Source organism: Culicoides brevitarsis, chromosome 1 (genome assembly GCF_036172545.1).
Source record: "Culicoides brevitarsis isolate CSIRO-B50_1 chromosome 1, AGI_CSIRO_Cbre_v1, whole genome shotgun sequence".
Classification (NCBI taxonomy): Eukaryota; Metazoa; Arthropoda; class Insecta; order Diptera; family Ceratopogonidae; genus Culicoides; species Culicoides brevitarsis.
In genome coordinates, this window is record NC_087085.1 from 29,109,061 (window position 1) to 29,128,207 (window position 19,147).

At 30.2% G+C, this 19,147-nt stretch overlaps 4 protein-coding genes across 8 annotated transcripts in view; 2 read left to right on the plus strand and 2 right to left on the minus strand.

Annotated features, from left to right (window-relative positions):
- The window catches only part of LOC134827586 (zinc finger protein ZFMSA12A-like), a 230,213-nt gene extending 219,177 nt beyond the window's left edge, over positions 1-11,036 (minus strand). Inside the window, exons 1-2 of one of the 2 annotated variants that reach the window (XR_010161800.1) lie at positions 10,562-11,036; positions 9,052-10,501 (exon numbers count right to left, since the gene is read on the minus strand). Coding sequence is in view for 1 of the 2 variants with exons in the window: in XM_063840304.1 (XP_063696374.1) it covers positions 9,260-10,501; positions 10,562-10,927 (1,608 nt within the window). In the remaining variant the exon portion in view is untranslated. Of the gene's footprint in view, positions 1-9,030; positions 10,502-10,561 lie in introns of those variants that run through there. The other variant, XM_063840304.1, reaches the window with a different exon arrangement.
- LOC134829850 (protein ROP) lies at positions 261-5,957 on the minus strand. Of its 4 annotated transcripts, none has more exons than XM_063843141.1 (8): positions 5,901-5,957; positions 5,216-5,371; positions 5,001-5,156; positions 3,749-3,852; positions 3,514-3,662; positions 2,326-3,100; positions 1,145-1,332; positions 261-943 (listed from the first exon to the last, which is right to left on the minus strand). In XM_063843141.1, the coding sequence occupies exons 1-8, from the start codon at positions 5,926-5,928 to the stop codon at positions 715-717; spliced, it is 1,785 nt and encodes a 594-aa protein (XP_063699211.1). In that variant the 5' UTR covers positions 5,929-5,957; the 3' UTR covers positions 261-714. The 4 variants fall into 4 exon arrangements, with proteins under 4 accessions (XP_063699211.1, XP_063699227.1, XP_063699219.1 ...); XM_063843157.1 differs by having other exon boundaries at positions 262-940; XM_063843149.1 differs by lacking the exon at positions 3,749-3,852 and adding an exon at positions 3,999-4,102 and having other exon boundaries at positions 262-940.
- On the plus strand, positions 6,011-6,793 carry LOC134829876 (60S ribosome subunit biogenesis protein NIP7 homolog). The gene is made up of 2 exons (XM_063843168.1): positions 6,011-6,221; positions 6,278-6,793. The coding sequence occupies exons 1-2, from the start codon at positions 6,166-6,168 to the stop codon at positions 6,762-6,764; spliced, it is 543 nt and encodes a 180-aa protein (XP_063699238.1). The 5' UTR covers positions 6,011-6,165; the 3' UTR covers positions 6,765-6,793.
- A 2,612-nt stretch (positions 11,037-13,648) lies between the features above and the next one.
- Positions 13,649-15,256, plus strand: LOC134836912 (26S proteasome regulatory subunit 6B). Its single transcript, XM_063852191.1, has 3 exons — positions 13,649-13,741; positions 13,927-14,016; positions 14,076-15,256. Exons 1-3 carry the CDS (start codon positions 13,715-13,717, stop codon positions 15,195-15,197), a joined length of 1,239 nt encoding a protein of 412 aa, XP_063708261.1. The 5' UTR covers positions 13,649-13,714; the 3' UTR covers positions 15,198-15,256.
- The last annotated feature ends 3,891 nt before the right edge of the window (positions 15,257-19,147 follow it).

A 19,147-nucleotide genomic window follows, 5' to 3' on the forward strand; every position in this document is an offset into this window, starting at 1 on the left:
TTTTCACATTATTTGAAAGATTTTACTTGAAAAATGCTACTAAAGGACCGAAATCCCTTTTCCGTTTTTTTTTGCTAATTTTTTTTTATTATTAATGGTTTTTTCGCGATAATAATAATTTTTTTAGTAACCGTTCGATTTAAATTTTCAAAAGCACTAAATTTAAATATTTGTATGAGATGAAAGATTTTTTTTTCACAGTTATTTAATTTTCTCACTATTTTATATGATGATAGATCAAAAATTGTGTAATATTTAAATATTTTTTTTTGTAATATGAGAGTTGATTATTATTTTTAGTTGTCTATCAGTAAAATGCGTTAATTTATCTTACTCGTGTTCGTATTTGATGTGTTTTCATTTTTTTTTTGAACTTTAAGGTAGAATTGATTTTTTTGTTCTTTATAATTTTTCCCTAAATATAGTTCACTGTTAAAATTGAAGCTTGAAAAAGCGTCGCATTGTTTGGCGGAAGAAAATAAAATTTTTTTGAGAGATTTTGAGGGAATTACTATCGTTGGGTTGTTAAGTTATGTTCAACAGCATTGTATAATTCACATTTTTTTTACAAATAAATATTTAACAAGTCAAAAATACTTTTGTTGTGTCAGTAAAATCACAGGACCCAAATTGTAGCAGCAACAATATCAATTTTTAACTCAGCAAAGAGGTCCAGTCAATAACAAACGATACAAAAAATCGGATTTAATCGCCTTAATCGTCCTTACTTAGGGATCCCAAGTCGCTCAAGAAGCTCTCCGGCGTGATGATGTGCGACGATCCGATGAGAACTTCCCAATTTTTGACGGCATTCGTGACCTCGTAGGCGCACCGGATCTCGGAATAGCTGACGCCGCCCACGATGAAGACAATGAGACGAGGTACATTTTTCACGGCGGTTTGTGCATTCTTCTCCTTGTGCCAATGGCCGTAACGGGCACTGCTTAAATGTGAAAAAGCATTAAACAAGCTCAAGATTATGTGTTTTTTAAATAGTTAGTGTTACTTGTGCATTTTAAGCATTAAAAAAAATTTTTTCATTGAGAGAAAGAAAGAATTTTGTTAGTAAAATTAAGAGAAATTAGAGAGCAAGGGAAAATGCCATACGAGACTAAGTGAAGTGAGGGGATGGTTATTTTATTACCTTGTCGGAGCGTGATAATTTGCTGTTTGTGACCTTCCGCCGAGGAATGGGAAGTGTCGTTGATCTAACTTGTCTTCGATCGCATCTTCCATCAAGTCCTTGATCACGGGAGTCCAACGGGACATTTGGTATGTTTGTTCCGTGATGCGCTCCTTGCGTGGGACTGAATATTGCTTTTTACGATTTCCCTGAAAATTGAAAAAAAAAAAATATTAAAAACTGCTCAATTAATTTTTTTTTAGACTTTTAAAGCAATTTTTAGTACCAAAATTTGCCTTGGGACAATAATTTAGAATGTGTTTTGGGTCAAAAACTAATAAAAGTGCTTTGGGTCAAAATTAAAAAATGTGCCTTAGGTCAAAACTAAAAAAATTAAATTAATTAAATTAAAAATTAAATTAATTGTGCGTTGGGGCAAAAATTTATAAAAGTGCTTTGGGTCAAAAATTTCAAAAAATTGTTTTGGAAGAATATTTTTGACTTTTAGCACTTAATTAAATTCAAAATTTGCCTTGGTGCAAAAATTTAAAATGTACCTTGGGTCAAAAATTTCAAAATTTGCTTTAGGTAAAAAACTTAAAAAAGTAATTTTTGTCAAAAATCAAAAAAAGAATCGCTTTGGGCACTAAAACGCAAAATAAGCTTTCGGAAAAAAAATTAAATGTGTACTGGGTCGAAAAACGTTAAAGAATGTTCATCGAAGAAAAGTTTTAAAAATATACACTGGGCTTAAGAACCAAAATGTGTCATTTATCGAAGATATTCTCAGTCTCATATTCAATTTTCCTCAAAGCACATTTGAAATTTTAACCCCAGTGTACATTTTAAAAATTTTAGACCACGATTTTTGCATTTCCAATGCTTTAATAAGTTAATTTAATTATTTTAATGAATTTTTAAATTCAATTTGAGCATTTTTTTAAAGTTTTTGGGTTAAAAAATTTAGAATACACACTGGGTCAAAAATAAAAAAAAAAATATGCATTAGGATAAAAATTATAAAAAAATGTTGGTTGAAAAATCAAAGTGCAAGCATTATATCAAATTTTTTCCGAGGCGTAATTCGATTTTTATCCCATGCACATTTAAATTTTTAGCCCCAGTAGACATTTCGAAAATTTTAGAAGCAAGTTTTTGTATTTTTTCTTTAAAATATGATAAAAATAGAGTCAAAAACTTACATCAGAGACAACATTGACACCCAAATATTGCATATTGGTGATCATGAGACGTTCCTTTGGCTCGATCTGGGCATGCGTTACCAATTTGGTCAAGTTCTCGTCAGAGATGCCATTCTTAATTTGACAGTACAACGCAATGATACGAACTTTGTCGTAGTTCGATATCGATTGGTCCAACAAAATTGGAACTATTGCTCGCATGTGGTCCTTGATCTTCTCGCCCTCGGCATCGGTGCCCATAGCCAAGTCCTGCTCGACGCGACACAATTTATCGACATATCCTTGGTACGCCTTCATGCAGTCCTCGGCCAAATGCAAGTGCGTCGAGTACTTGCTGAGCTCCTTTTGGTACTGCGGCATCTTTTTGATCATCTGCGACAAATCGCGCATCGAAGCCTTGTCCGTGGCATTCATGCGTTTCGATTCCGTGAATTGTTTGAGGTTTTGCGTGACGCGTGTCGAGACGACGGCGATGTGCTGATGACGCAAGTCGACCCACAACTCGTCGTTCTCGTCCAACAAGACCTCCTTGTCGGGCGCATTCGGTGCCGGCGGGTATTTGTAGACGTCGTTAACGATTGGGAGCAAGTCATAGGCCATCGCTTGCAGTGTCAACTCATGCAATAACGGAGAGACGCAATCGAAACCACGATCAATAATCAACAGTTGAGAGCGTGCCTTTTCTGGGCCCTCACCCATGGTTGGCTCGTCAGCTTTGTACGCATCCAACTTTTGTTGAATCAATTGCGCCAATTCGGCATTGCGTTCCCAATCACTAAAAAGAAGAAATTTATTTAATTTTTTTTTTCGAATTTTTTAATTTTATTTTTTTTTTAATAAGAAATTTTAAATATAATTTTTTTTATTAATTTTAATTAAAAATCAATTAAAAATATTTTTTTTTATTGATTTTATTTAAATTAAAAAATTTTTTAATTCTTTTTTTTTAAATCAACTTGAAATTAATAAAAAAATATTTTTTTTAATTAAAAATTAATTTTTTTGTTAATTTAATTTAATTATAAAAATAATTTATTAAATTTAATAAATTTATTAAATTTAATTTGATTTAAATAATTTTATTTTTTTTAAATCATTAATTTTTTTTATTAAAAATGAATTTAAAATTATTTTTTTATTTTTTCAAGAAAAAAAAAATTTTTTTTAATAAAAAAATTAAAAACTTACGTTCGATAACGAATCGATGGATACTCTCCCAACGTAGCGCACAACGTGGCGACTTGCTCAGCGATTCGCTCCATATTACCCAAACGAGCGGATGCCAAACTCGGCGAATAACTACACTGGAATGTATCGGGCGAGTCCAAAGAGAACACCTAAAAATCATTTTCAAACAAAATTAATTAAAAATCCTAAAAATTCAAGGAAAAACACTGAGTAGTAGTATGAAAATTCCAAGCACCTGACATTCGTATGGCAAAAAGGCGATGTTAATTTCCTTCAAAGTTTTAATTTTGCGTGCAGCCATCGATTTACACAAGTCATTGAACAACTCCTCCGGACATACTAAGCGGATTGGCATGCAAGTTAAGACATTTTTTTGGGTTAGTAATGCAATGAAAGGGTTAAGTACGTGTGTGTTAATGAGTAGACAGCCCCCAAACCGTTACAGAAAAAAAAACACAAAAAAAAGAATTTTTCCAATTAAATACCTGCGCTTCATACGGAATAAATTCAATATTGATTTCTCTACAAGTACGCATAAATTTTATCACTCTCGAGCCTTTTAACAGCTCGAAAAGATGGTCTGGGATGGCTGCCAAAAATAATAATTTAACAAAAAAAAAAAAAAAAAAAAAAAATTAAATAAATCAAATAAAAATCAATGAGGCTGCTTCAAATGAAAGTTTTGTCTAATTTTAAAATTATTTTTAAAAAAATTATGAAAAATTTTGGAAATATTTTAAAATAAGGCCAAATACAAATATCAAATTTTTTCTGTGATTTTAAAATAAATTATAATTTTTTTAAAAATTATTTTTAATTTTTTTCTCGATTTTTTTATGAAAACTCTAAATTTATATTTTTTAATTCCAAAATTTTAAATTAAATTTTTTGTATAAAATTTGTAAAAAAAAATAATTATATTAAAAATTAGAGATTTTAACAAATTTAGACCTGTTAAATTGACCGTTAATATTTTTTTTTGTTTTAAAATTAAATTTAAATTTAAAATTAATTGGAATAAGCTAAAAAATAATTTAAAAAATATAATTAATTCCTACTGAAATATGAAACGTTTTTTTAATAGAAAAAAAATTAAAAAACAAAAAAAAACATTTTTTTTTGCATAAAATTTTATTTAAAATTTAAATTAAAATTTTTAATTTTTAAAATTTTTTTTAAATATACCTAATTTTTAATTGTGAACCAATAATTTTTTTATTAAAAATAAATAAAAAGTAATTTTCATAGGAATAAATTTTTAAAGAAAATCATTTTTTTTTGTTTTCACATTTTGTAAAAAAAAATATAAATTTTATGAAAAAAATTAAAAAAAAAAACAAAAATTAAAATAATTTTTAAATACATTTCTAATGCAAAACTTGTTTTCACCCTCTTCAATTTTTAAAAATAATTTTTAGATAAAACTTTAATTTGAAACAGCCCAAAAAATAAAAACAAAAATTGATGCAACGAGATTCTAAACTCACCTTCGGTGAAGAAGACATGCGCTCCCTTGTACATCGGACGGTTCGGAGACTCAAAATCACGCATCAAATATCTGATAGACTCCTCCGTGGGTGTCATCAAGTAAATGCCTTCCATGGTGCTGAGTGGCTCGCGTTTCTTGTTGATGTCCTCAACCACTAAAAAAAATTAAAAATTACTTTTCTTTTAAATTTTCCGCATTCCGGAAGTCACTTACAGGTAATTCCCTCGGCAGACAAATCATGCATCTTCGTGCAAGCCGACACCATTCGCATCGCCAGCTTATCGACCACTAAGACGCGCCACTCAACCTTGCCCTTTTCGGGCTTCTTGTAGCCTGGAGGACGATACCGGATGACCTCATTCAGGATTTCTGCAAAAAATCAAATAAAAATTCATTAGCATCGCACAAAAATCATCAATCAGCGTCTTTTCTGCCCGCAAGCACGCAATATTTACATTGCAAGCCTAACAAGTGACTCATGAGTCACGTACGATGCGGGCAATGGGGTGACGTCACGCATATAGCCATTCAATTGTTTTGGGTGTTTGCGCAAGTCCACAAACATCGAAAAATTTCTCGCGAAAATCGATATGAGAAAATTGAATGTTTCTAGATTTTGCGGTTTACTAATTTGGTTGATTTTGGATTTTTATCGAAGAAATCGAAGGTTTTTCCGATGAGAAACCTTTGAAATCCTTGAAAACACGGAAAATCTTGAAAAATTTTATCAAAACAGTGCGAAAATTTTCGAAGGGCGTAATTTATGAGCCACACAAAAATCACTAATTGCACAATTTCACGAATTTTTTGGACTCGAACTTGATGATTTTCGGATTTGGCGTCGCTTCAAAGGTCTATTGGGTAGAAAATCACTAATTAACGACGAGAAATTACTCACTTTGACCGACTAATAACTTCAGAGCCATTTTTTGCTTTGCTTTTGATTATTTTTGACTTTTATTACTGAATTTCGCAGTGGGCGACGGTGCCCAGGAGCAATTTTTCTGTCAAACTTCAAAAATCTGTCAAATCCACGTGCGAAAAAAATAAACAAAAAATATTTTGTTCTGAATTTTTTGAGGATTCACATGAAAAAGCCCTAAAAAAGAGTTAAAATTAATTTAAATTATTTTTAAAAAAATAAATTTTAGTGATAATTGACAATGAAACGTCTCTCCGAGGAAAAAACAAAAATTTTCTTTGAGAAATTGTCCAAATAGTAAGTTCCTTACCTCATTTTCATTGATATTTTTCATAATTTTTTTCAATTTTTAGCATCGGACCCAACATCAAGCTCCTCATTGATCGTCCCGATGGCACATATTGCTTCCGTGAGAAGAAAAATCGCGTTTATTACGTGTCTGAGCGAATTCTCAAGCTCGCCGAAAACATCAAGCAAGACTACCTGATTTCCGTGGGAACGTGTTTCGGCAAATTTACCAAGACAAATAAGTTTATTTTGCACATCACGGCGCTAAATTACCTCGCTCCGTACGCACAATACAAAATTTGGGTTAAACCTTCGTCCGAACAGCAATTTTTGTACGGAAATCACATTCCCAAGTCCGGCATGGGAAGAATAACGGAAAATACGCCGCAATATCAAGGGGTAATTGTGTACTCGATGAGCGATCTTCCGCTTGGGTTTGGTGTGGCAGCCAAAAGTACGATGGAATGCAAGACGGCAGATCCGTTGGTGACAGTTTGCTTCCATCAGGCGGATATTGGGGAGTATGTACGGTCGGAAAGTACGTTGTTGTAAGGAAATAAAGGATGAATTTAATTTGATTTGGATGAGTTTTTAATTTTTTAAGGGATAAAAAAAGTCTATTTTCGTAAAATTTAAAAGGTAAAAAAAAATTTCAATTTCTTAATTTTTTTGAAAATTTGGAAAAATATTTATTGTCGAATATTTAAATGAAAAAAAGATTTTTAAACTTCAATTTTTGTCTTCATTGACTCTTCAGTTAAGTCTTGGTTTTGACTTTTTTAAGTTCAATTTTAACCTTTTGATCTTTGTCGCTTTTAAAAAATCAAAATATATTTAAGAAAAAAAAATTCAGGTATAATTTATAATTTAGGATAATTTTTTAAAAATATTTCCCACTATTTAAAAAAAAATAAAAAAAATAACAAAATCCTCGTATTATAAGGGCTCAAGTACCGATTTTTGAAAATTGAGCTAGATCACGGTTCACCAGCTCAAATTGTAGGTTTTGACATTAGAAACAACTTTTGTTTTGGTTTTTTTCTAAATTTTGCGTTTTCGATGTACAGGGGTCATTTAAGGATGCAGTGTTAATTACCAAAATATGAATGGAAATCATCTTCAAAACGACTTTTTATTCAATTTTATGCTTTAAACTGGTCAAAAAATTACTTAGGCGAATAAATTTAATATATCCATTTTTTGTCTCCCCCCCCCCTCCGATTTTGTCGAAAAAATTCATGGGGAAAAATAAAAATTAAATATAAAATAGAAATATTTTTGACATTTTTTTGAATGTTTATATTGAAAAATCATTAAAAATAACTGTGTACTGTAAAATCATACAAAAAACCTAAGGAATTCGCTTCATTAAACCATTTTATAGTAAAATTTTGAAAAACAAATTTTTGAAAGTCACGTGACCAAAAATTTTTTTTTTAAAGTTTTTACTTTGGTAATTATTTTGGAAATCATTTTCAAAACGATTTTTCTTCAAAAAATTAAGTTCAAATTTTAAAAAAATTATAAACTAAAAAAAAATACCTAAATATTAACCAATCAATGTTTAACGACTAAAAACTACTAACAAAATCAATTTTAATTTTTGATTAAATTAACTGAATTTTAGGCTCAAAAAATATTTATTGATTTTATTAATTGCGTCTGAAATCAATTTTGAAGTTTATCAATGAAAATATAATCAAAACATTTAGGGATCAAAAAGTATTTCAAAAATTTTTTTTCGAAAAAAAAAAGTTTTTGGGACAAAAAGTTCGAAATAATTTGGAGCGGCCTAAAATGAAATTATTAAATTTAATGGCCTAAAGTGAAATAATTAAATTTAGGCCGCTCCAAATGAAAATAAAGTCCAAAATTTTTGAAAATACAATGGAAGGTTGGATGGATATAAAAAAAATAAAAAAAAATTTGAAATACTATTTTCATACAAAATGTTAAAATTTTTAACTATTTTTGAGTGTTAAATATTTTTTATTTATTTTTTTTAATTATCTTTTTTGAGATTTGCTAATTTAAAATAGATTTCAGAATATTACATATTAAAAATTAAAGAAAAAAAATTCATAAAAAATAACTGTCAAAAAAATTTGAAAAATAAATTCAGTAAGGTCGCTCCAAATGAAACTCAATAGTTTTGTCCGATGCCCCATTTTAAATTCGAAAATCCGATGGAGCAAAATAAAAAAAAAAATTAAAAATTTCATCAAAAATTACAGATTTTTGGTGTATTTTCATAATTTTTTAAAAAATTTTCAAGAAAAATTTTCAATTTTTAGTAATTTTTGTATTTTGTATTTTGACATAAAATTTTCTTTGAAAATTAATTTTCATGAAAATTATTAATTTTTTTTTTCAAAAAAATTTTGACAGTTATTTTTATGATATTAATTTTTTTTCTTTTTTAATTAATTTTGTTTTAAATCAATTTTTAATACACAAATATCAATGTAAAAAACTCAAAACAATAATAATATTTATTAACGATCAAAAATTTTTGAAAAATTTCGTATTTTGTATGAAAAAAAGTATTTCAAAATTTTTTATTTTTTTTTTGCCCCCCTACATTTTTATTTCAAAAATTTTAGACAAAACAATTTAGTTTCATTTGGAGCGGCCTAATTTTGTAAAAAAAAAATTAAATAAGAAAATTTATGTTAAATTACGATTTTTTAAACAAAAATTATTAAAAATTTAAAACTTTTTAAAAAAATTTCTAAAAACATCTTGAAAAATTATGAAAATACACCTAAAAGGCAATTTTTGATGAAATTTTTAACTTTTTTTTTGCCTGACTTTATTTTTGATTTTCATTTGGAGCGACCTTAATGGCCTAATTTTAATTAATTTAAGTTTTTTGGCAAAGAAAAAAATTCTTATCTTCCAATTTTCAAATTTGATATACAAAAGTATTTACGAAAAATATCAAAAAATTATTATTCTGTTAGTAAATATATTTTTTTGAACTTTAAATTCTTCAAAACTTCTTCAAAAATCAAAATTTCTTAATTCTCTTTGCACAAAAATTTAAGCTACGGGTCATATTCCTGTCCAATAATCTCAATTTCTATCGTCTGATCCTGAAATTTGATATCCATCCCCGTATCTCTCTCCAACTTCTTTACTTTGGCCGACAAAATATCACGTCCCTTGTACGGCAGTCCCGCTAATTTGTACATTTCGTTCATCGTCATGTTATGCGACTTCAGTACGTGTTTCCTGAGTGACTCTTTATTCTTGAAACTCTTCTGACAATTAAAGCAACTAAGATCCGGCTTCTCCGACACTGGCGTATGAATGTTAAAAACGTGATTTTTCAGGTGATTTGCTCTGCGGAACGATTTGGGACATTGTGTGCAGGCAAAAGGCCGATTTTCCGAATGCATCAGCTCGTGATTTGTGAGATCCCATTGCTTAGCGAAGCCCTTTCCGCATGTCGTGCAGTAAAAAGCAGCTTCGCCGACGCCATGCGTGTTAATTTCGTGATTTCGCACTTGGTTGGCATAAGTAAAGGCTTTGCCGCAAATCGAACAATGCAAGCTGCGGTTTTGATTGGCAGCTGGATATCCGCTGGATTTGTGGTAGTACGAGATGTGATGTCGCAAAACTTTTTTCCCCTTGAAAGATTTGCCGCAATGCGGACAAACGACGGCTTCTTTCAACTCGTGTTCTTGCATGTGAGCTTCCAAGGCGGCTTCGTCTGTCATTTTTTTGTAGCAAAATTTGCAACTGATCCGATTCGTGTCTTTGTGCATGCGTCGCATGTGGTAAATGAGATCGTATTTGATGGAAAATTCCTTTGAGCAAACTTCGCAAATGTGAATTTCGTCAGTTCGGGTGTGATATTCGACGCGATGAGCATCAACTTGTTGCAAGTTTTCGAAAATCATTTCGCAATACGAGCAAATTAGCTCGGAATTTGACACTTGTGAGGCTTTGTGTTGAAATAAATGCGATTTTAACGTGTTTCGGTTGCAGAATTTCTTGCTGCAATAGTCGCAGATGAAGGGAGCTTCGTGTTTTTTCTCGTGTTTCTGCAGTTGGTAGGATCCTTCGAAGCATTTAAGGCACGTAGAACATTTGAAACGCGGATCTGGAGGGAGTCTCTTCCGTTTTCGGGGTTTCGGAAAGACTTGCGAGACAGGAAGGCGTTTTCTAGCTCTTTTTACGGTACTCGAGTCATCCGGGAGTGAAGCATTTTCTACCAAAATTTCATCTTTCGTCACTTCGTTTTGAGATTTTTCAACTTTTTCTGTGGTTTCTTCGAGATTTTCCTACAAAAAAAATTAAAATTCGTTAAAAATTTTTATTTTTTCAAGGAAAAATTAACTTACCACAAAACTTTCTTCAATCCAGTCCTCTTCGAGATGCTCTTCTTTGAAAGCCTCGTCTTCTAATTCCTCTTCAACGTGACTTGCGACAAGAACTGGCCTCGTTTCCATTTCCTCAAGTACCTCATATTGGCCAATGCAGCTTAAGATAACGTCTCTTTGCTCTCCAAGACTTTTCACGAGACTGTCCAAGTGAAAATCGATCATGTGAACGAGTAACGAGGAGAAATTATCGAAATATTTTCGGCAACAATAACTGTTAAAGGTACAATTTTCATCTGGTTCAATGGATTCGTACTCAAGAAACTCCACATTAGGTTTGATTTCTTCGATTATGAAGTTTTTGGATGGCATCCGTGCAAATTGCATCTTGATTTCATGAGATTTTTCCAAGTGAGTTGAATAATTTTTGATTGAAGTTCCTTTTTTGTAAGTTTTTCTTCTGTTTTAATGTATTTTTAGGTGAGTTTTCATTAGTTTTCATTTGAATTTTGGAAAAAAGTGAAAATTCGAGGGAATTAACAGCTGATAAGAATTTTGATTGTTTATTACGCTGACCAGATAGTTTCAAGGTGAATCAAGGTCAAATTTTTTTTTGGTGTTTTAATTTTTTAGTACTTAGTTTTGAGTTATAAAATGATTAAAAATGATAAATTAGAGCCCTCTGATAAATTTTTATCCATTTGGAGCAAGATTTGTCAAAAATGGCTTTGACACAGTTTTTGATTTAGTTTTTTCTTGATTTAGTTTTCAAAACAAAACTATGTCAAAGAAATTTTTTTTTCAGTTTCAATTTTTTGGCAGTTTTGTTTATAAAATGATTAAAAATGATAAATTAGAGCCCTCTGACAAATTTTTATCCATTTGGAGCAAGATTTGACAAAAATGGCTTTGACACAGTTTTTGACACAGTTTTTTTGCTCTTGATTTAGTTTTCAAAACAAAACTATTTCAAAGAAAAATTTTTTTTTCAGTTTCAATTTTTTTGCAGTTTTGAGTTATAAAATGATTAAAAATGATAAATTAGAGCCCTCTGACAAATTTTTATCCATTTGGAGCAAGATTTGACAAAAATGGCTTTGACACAGTTTTTGACACAGTTTTTGATTTTTTTGCTCTTGATTTAGTTTTCAAATTTTTTTGCAAAACTATGTCAAAGAAAAATTTTTTTTTCAGTTTCAATTTTTTTGCAGTTTTGAGTTATAAAATGATTAAAAATGATAAATTAGACTTGCAATTTTGCCCTCTGACAAATTTTTATCCATTTGGAGCAAGATTTGACAAAAATTGCTTTGACACAGTTTTTGACACATTTTTTGATTTAGTTTTGCTCTTGATTTAGTTTTCAAAACAAAACTATGTCAAAGAAAAATTTTTTTTTCAGTTTCAATTTTTTTGCAGTTTTGAGTTATAAAATGATTAAAAATGATAAACTAGAGTCCTCTGACAAATTTTTATCCATTTGGAGCAAGATTTGACAAAAATGGACTTTGACACAGTTTTTGACACAGTTTTTTTTTGATTTAGTTTTCAAAACATGATTAATGATAAATTTGAAAACTTTTTTTTAGTTCAATTTTCAAAACAAAACTATGTCAAAGAGCCCTCTGAATTTATCCATTTGGAGCAAGATTTTTAATCGCAGTTGACAAGTTTTTGATTTAGTTTTGCTCTTGAAGTTTTCAACAAAACTTGTCAAAGAAAAATTTTTTTTTCAGTTTCAATTTTTTAGCAGTTTTGAGTTATAAAATGATTAAAAATGATAAATTAGAGCCCTCTGACAAATTTTTATCCATTTGAAGCAAGATTTGACAAAAATTGCTTTGACACAGTTTTTGACACAGTTTTTTTTGCTCTTGATTTAGTTTTTAAAACAAAACTATGTCAAAGAAAAATTTTTTTTTCAGTTTCAATTTTTTGGCAGTTTTGAGTTATAAAATGATTAAAAATGATAAATTAGAGCCCTCTGACAAATTTTTATCCATTTGGAGCAAGATTTGACAAAAATGGCTTTGACACAGTTTTTGACGTAGTTTTTGACACAGTTTTTTTGCCTTGATTTAGTTTTCAAATCAAAACTATGTCAAAGGAAAATTTTTTTTTCAGTTTCAATTTTTTAGCAGTTTTGAGTTATAAAATGATTAAAAATGATAAATTAGAGCCCTCTGACAAATTTTTATCCATTTGGAGCAAGATTTGACAAAAATGGCTTTGACACAGTTTTTGACACAGTTTTTTTTTCTCTTGATTTAGTTTTTAAAACAAAACTATGTCAAAGGAAAAATTTTTTTTCAGTTTCAATTTTTTAGCAGTTTTGAGTTATAAAATGATTAAAAATGATAAATTAGAGCCCTTCTGACAAAACAGTAATTTTTATCCATTTGGAGCAAGATTTGACAAAAATTGCTTTGACACAGTTTTTGACACAGTTTTTTTTTCTCTTGATTTAGTTTTTAAAACAAAACTATGTCAAAGGAAAAATTTTTTTCAGTTTCAATTTTTTTGCAGTTTTGAGTTATAAAATGATTAAAAATGATAAATTAGAGCCCTCTGACAAATTTTTATCCATTTGGAGCAAGATTTGACAAAAATGGCTTTGACACAGTTTTTGACACAGTTTTTTTCTTGATAAATTAGAGCTCTCTGACAAATTTTTATCCGACAAAAATTGCGTTTTGCTCTTGATTTAGTTTTCAAAACAAAACTGTGTCAAAGAAAAATTTTTTTTTTCAGTTTCAATTTTTTAGCAGTTTTGAGTTATAAAATGATTAAAAATGATAAATTAGAGCCCTCTGACAAATTTTTATCCATTTGGAGCAAGATTTGACAAAAATTGCTTTGACACAGTTTTTGACATAGTTTTTGATACAGTTTTTTGCCTTGATTTAGTTTTCAAATCAAAACTATGTCAAAGAAAAATTTTTTTTTCAGTTTCAATTTTTTTAGCAATTTAGGGTTATAAAATGATTAAAGACCCTTTTCGAAAATTTTAAATCGAAATCATCTTGTCACCTTACTCAATTGTTTACCTTCACAATTGCATACGCCTCATCCGAAAATTCGAAAATCCGAGGCGTTTCGAAGTCAAAACGTCATCTTTATTTGACAGACGATTACTTGCAGTTTTGATTTCCAATTTCAAAGAGAATTTCCACAATGACCGACGTTTTAATCGCAGAAAAGGTGAGAATTACTGAATTTTTTAACAAAAAATCCCAAAATTAAGTGATAATCTACAAAAATTTGTTAAAATTCAATTCGAAAACGATGAATTTCCTTCGAAATTTCTGTTTGTTTTGGGTCGCTTCTTGTCCGGATCACTTCCGAATCTTGTTTTATATAAAATTTTAATGAATTTTTCATTTCAGGACGACATCACCGATGTCAATAAGCCTCTAAAAGACACCAGCAGCGTCTTGGAGGACCTCGATACCGAAGATTTGTACACAAAATATAAGGTGAGTTGTAATTTTCTTTGTTTCCGAGTCAAAACTGATTATTTTTGCATTTTTTTTAGAAACTGCAAAAGACACTCGAGTTCCTCGAAGTGCAAGAAGAGTACATTAAAGATGAGCAACGTAATCTCAAGAAGGAATATTTGCATGCGCAAGAGGAAGTAAAGCGTATCCAGTCCGTTCCGCTGGTCATCGGTCAATTTTTGGAGGCGGTCGATCAAAATACGGGCATCGTTGGTTCGACAACCGGCTCAAATTACTACGTTCGAATCCTTTCGACGATCGACCGGGAATTGCTCAAGCCGAGTGCGAGTGTTGCGTTGCACAAACACAGCAATGCCCTTGTCGATGTCTTGCCGCCCGAAGCCGACAGCTCAATTTCGATGTTGCAACCGGATGAGAAGCCCGACGTGCAGTACGCCGATATCGGTGGCATGGATATGCAAAAGCAGGAGATCCGGGAAGCTGTCGAGCTGCCACTTACGCACTTTGAGTTGTACAAACAGATCGGTATTGATCCGCCGCGTGGCGTTTTGATGTACGGACCTCCCGGATGCGGCAAGACAATGTTGGCAAAAGCTGTCGCGCATCACACAACAGCTGCCTTCATTCGTGTCGTTGGCTCGGAATTCGTGCAAAAGTACTTGGGCGAAGGTCCTCGCATGGTGCGTGACGTTTTTCGACTTGCCAAGGAAAATTCGCCGGCAATTATCTTCATTGATGAAATTGATGCGATCGCGACGAAGCGTTTTGATGCCCAAACCGGTGCCGATCGTGAAGTTCAGCGTATTTTGTTGGAGTTGCTGAACCAAATGGACGGTTTTGATCAAACGACAAACGTGAAGGTCATCATGGCAACGAATCGTGCTGATACCTTGGATCCTGCTTTGTTGCGTCCGGGACGTTTGGATCGTAAAATTGAGTTCCCGTTGCCCGATCGTCGGCAGAAACGTTTGATTTTCTCCACAATTACGGGAAAAATGAACTTGTCGGAGGATGTCGACTTGGAGGATTACGTGGCGAGACCCGATAAAATTTCTGGAGCAGATATTAATGCCATTTGTCAAGAGGCGGGCATGCATGCCGTGCGCGAAAACAGATATATCGTCTTGGCGAAGGACTTTGAGAAGGGCTATAAGAATAACATCAAGAAGGATGAACAAGAACACGAGTTCTACAAATAAGAAGTGTTTGAGTTTTTTTTTGCTATTTCTAATAAAAATTAAAAAATAAATCATAATAAAAAAAATTTCTAATTTTTTTCCGTTATGAGCCTTCTAAGTCAATTTTCAACCCATTTTTGATCGATTTCAAAGCTAAAATTGAATAAATATTCATTCTAAAGATGATTTCCATTCAAATCTCATCGATTTTTGATAAAAAAAAAAATTTAGGCGAATAAATTTAATATATCCATTTTTTGTCACCCTTCCCCCCCTCGGATTTTGTCGAAAAAATTCAGGGGGAAAAATAAAAATTAAATATAAAATACAAATATTTTTGACATATTTTGGAATTTTTATATTAAAAAATCATGAAAAATTACTGTTTATGGTAAAATTATACAAAAAACTAAAGAAATTTGCTTAATTACGACATTTTCTATTGAAATGTTGAAAAACATTTTTTTGAAAGTCACGTGACCAAAATTATTTTTTTTCAAAAATTTTTATTTTGGGAGATTTTGTTGATTTTTCTTTACTTTTAAGTTCAAATTTTAAAATAATATAAACTAAAATTAAATAAATGTTAAGAATCAACGTTTAACGTCTAAAAACGTTAAAAAATTACAAACAAAAAATTCAAAAATATTTATTTTTTTATTTCCCCCCCCCCCCCCTCGAGAAAATCCTCATGGGACAAAAAATGAAAATATTAAATTTATTCGCCTTATCACTATTTTGACATAAAAATGGTGATAAATTTTTCTAGTAAATTTTTAACCCATTTTTGACCGATTTTAAAGACAATCTTATGATTTCTTCTTATATTATTTCCTTTAAAATCCAATTTCTTGGATATTTTAAAAATATCTTTATAACGTTTAAATTCATTCAAATGTTATTTATTTCTTAAAAAACAAATTTTAATCCTCCTTTTGCTCAAGTTGCCATTTATCCGTTCAAAACTCTTAAACAAAGTCAACCACAACCACTTATGACGATGATCATCATTTGTTTAAAATATCCTCAAAAGCCACCGCCACACATACTTTTCAAAACGAGACAATTGCCATTTAAGACATTTCATCCACTAACACTCACTAACGAAGTGTTGAATAAGTTCAAATCGTTATTTGAATGTTTCTACACACTCTGAATTTTAAATAAGATCCTCTTACCCTCACTGCTACCTAAGCATGGGTACGCCAATGAGCCATAAAAATTGTCGTTGCTCCTCGTCTTAGAATTATGTGACGGTTTACCACACCTCCACACACAACTTTATCATCATGAGTTGTTTCGATATTTTTTTTTCGTATGTTAAAAAAATTCTCTGCGACAATAAGAATCAGTGTGAGGTAGGCATGAAGGCGTTATAGAATTCAAAAAAAGTAGAGATTTGGTGTGAATTTAAAAGTTTTTCATGCATTTAGAAAAGTTTACCATCGAACAATAACATTTGGCGTTAAAAACCAATTCATTGAGGGGTGAAAAATCTCATCCCATTTTTATCACGTTTTCGATATTTTGGGAAAGCACAATTGTTCACCATAAAACTTGGTAAGTGTAAATGTAAGGATGATTGACGTCATTGTTATAGATTTTACATGAATATTTTATAACTTTACCACGAGTAATGTCGAGAATACGAAGAAGCAACATGTTAAAACATTTTCACCCACAATACAAGACAGGAAAAAAAATGCCAATGATAGAGGCAACTTTATATTATTTGTTTGTTTATTTATTTATAAAAGTATTTCTTTTTAAAGAAAAAGTAGCAAAAAAATTGCTGCCAAGAAAGTTTTACTCTTGAATTTATTTGTTGGTAAGAATGACGTCAAGACCTGACGATGAAGAAGACGACCAAATGTTTATTTAAAATATTTTCACATGCCGGTAGTCCCTCTTTTTGAAGCTAACCGCAAATCCACCATTCATGTGGAAAGTTTCGCAGAAGTTCATTTCGTTAGTAAAATTAATACGCTTCGGTGGTGAATGTAAGTCTGTCTGTTTAAGATGTCACATTTACTTTGATTTTTTCCAAGAAGGGGAGCAGAAGTTCTTATTTGAGGCAAAAAACCTTTGAAGGACACTTTGGCTTCGAATCAGTGATTGGAACAATAATATTGTCAATACAATATATTGCAATATATTGCCATAAATAAATTATTGTTTAAAAAATATATGGACAATAAATTATTGTTTAATTAAAATATGGACCATAAATAATTGTTCAATATATATATGGGCAATATATTGTAATATTATTGAAAGCAATATTTTGCTCTGAAAATTTATTAATTCACAAAATTTGACAACCAATTTTACATTTTTTTCCTTTAATATTACAAAATCATGAAATGTGATTTTAAAAATGTGAATATTATTACAAACCTTTTAATAAAAATTCAAATTTTATTACAAAAAATAAGAAAATTTTCAACAATTTATTGCAATAAATAAATTATTGGGTGAAAATATTATGGACAATAAATACAGTATAATCTCCCAAAATGGGCAAATCAGATAATTCTGAAATTTTTCTATGAAATTTTTGTCAAAAGTTCAAGTTTTATGTTTATTTATGGTTCAATAAAAAATGGTTTAAAATTATATAAAATGTCATAAAAAAGAGTATGAACTACAAAACTGTCAAAATTTTGATGAATTCAAGAGAAAAAGATTTTTTTGAATTTTTCAAAGAAAATTGTTATTTTTGTTGAAATTTTTTGTAAAGTCTGTAAAGTGTGATATATTCAGCTAATTTAATTTTTTTTTTTTTTGGTAAAACTGATCAAATATTAAAAATTTTTCTCGAAAAAATTGATATTTTCATTAATTTGTTGGTGCCCAATTTGAGAATAAAAATTCTCTAATTCGTACAGTTATTTGAATTTCGGGTGCCGATTTTGGGAGATTATACTGTAATTGCCGAAAAAAATTATGGAAAATAAATAATTGTCGAGGAAAAATATGGAAAATAAATTATTGTCGAAAATTTTTTTCACAATAAATAAACAATAATATTGTTCCAATCCCTGCTTCGAATATCTGTGTTTTCTTAAATATAAAAATTTAGTTTTTTAGTCTGGATCATTTTTTCATTCAATTATTTTGAATAAATCTATATTTTAGATATGTTGATTTTTTTCTTTGATTTGTTATGAAAAGGTCTTTAAGTTTATGGTTAACTAAGAAAACTTCTATAATAAATGGTTATTATAAAAAAAAGTTCAACTTGACAGGTAGGTCATTATTTCTGTTGAAGAGAATTGGTCAGTGTTTTTGTACTTTTGGTTAAAATTCTTTCTCTATTGTTTGTTTGTCTTGCCTTCCTTGTCGTTGGAATCTCCTTAAACTTCGTTTGTATTTTGTCATTGTATATGTTGCTGGATTATATGAAAATACATCCGATTTGTATGATGGCAAAATACTGCTTTTGAGTTTTCTATAACCCTTTTTAAGAAATATTGTAGGTTCCTCATTTTGAGATTCATACTTAAATGCATTAAAAACAATCTCCTTAATAAATTCGGTCTTTTCAAGATCAGCCAAGTTTTCCATGTGCTTTTGCGTATTGTACAGATATGATTTTTTTATCCAAAAGTGTTTCTCCTTTCAAAATTTGGGTTCGGCTTGTTTCACAATTCATCTTCTGATTCTATGTTAGTGTTTAAACGTTTCTTATGTTCAAAATTGATCCATATTTCAAAAAAATTTTCCGAATCACTTAAGTAAAGTTTGGCAATTTTCGCTTCTTTTGCCTTGAAAATTACAAAAAATTCATGTATTTGACTTTTTTCTATTGTAGCATTTCTTTAGCCATTTTTATTTTTTTGAAGGATTTTTATCTGAGTTCACTGAAATGCGCTCACCACTCGTTACAATCCAACCAACGCAAGTTCCTGAAAAAAAAAATTAAGAAAAAGAAGCATGAAAAAAGTATCAACAAAAATTCTTCAAAGAAA

Bases quoted from the DNA above. Each gene is read 5' to 3' on its own strand.
- LOC134829876 (XM_063843168.1), top strand. From the start codon at position 6,166: ATGAAACGTCTCTCCGAGGAAAAAACAAAAATTTTCTTTGAGAAATTG. The intron at 6,222-6,277 runs GTAAGTTCCTTA...TTCAATTTTTAG, and splicing joins TTTGAGAAATTGTCCAAATA to CATCGGACCCAACATCAAGC.
- LOC134836912 (XM_063852191.1), top strand. From the start codon at position 13,715: ATGACCGACGTTTTAATCGCAGAAAAG. The intron at 13,742-13,926 runs GTGAGAATTACT...TTTTCATTTCAG, and splicing joins ACGTTTTAATCGCAGAAAAG to GACGACATCACCGATGTCAA. The intron at 14,017-14,075 runs GTGAGTTGTAAT...CATTTTTTTTAG, and splicing joins ATTTGTACACAAAATATAAG to AAACTGCAAAAGACACTCGA.
- LOC134829850 (XM_063843141.1), bottom strand. From the start codon at position 5,928: ATGGCTCTGAAGTTATTAGTCGGTCAAA. The intron at 5,157-5,215 runs GTAAGTGACTTC...AATTTTTTTTAG, and splicing joins GTCTGCCGAGGGAATTACCT to TGGTTGAGGACATCAACAAG. The intron at 944-1,144 runs GTAATAAAATAA...TTCACATTTAAG, and splicing joins AATTATCACGCTCCGACAAG to CAGTGCCCGTTACGGCCATT.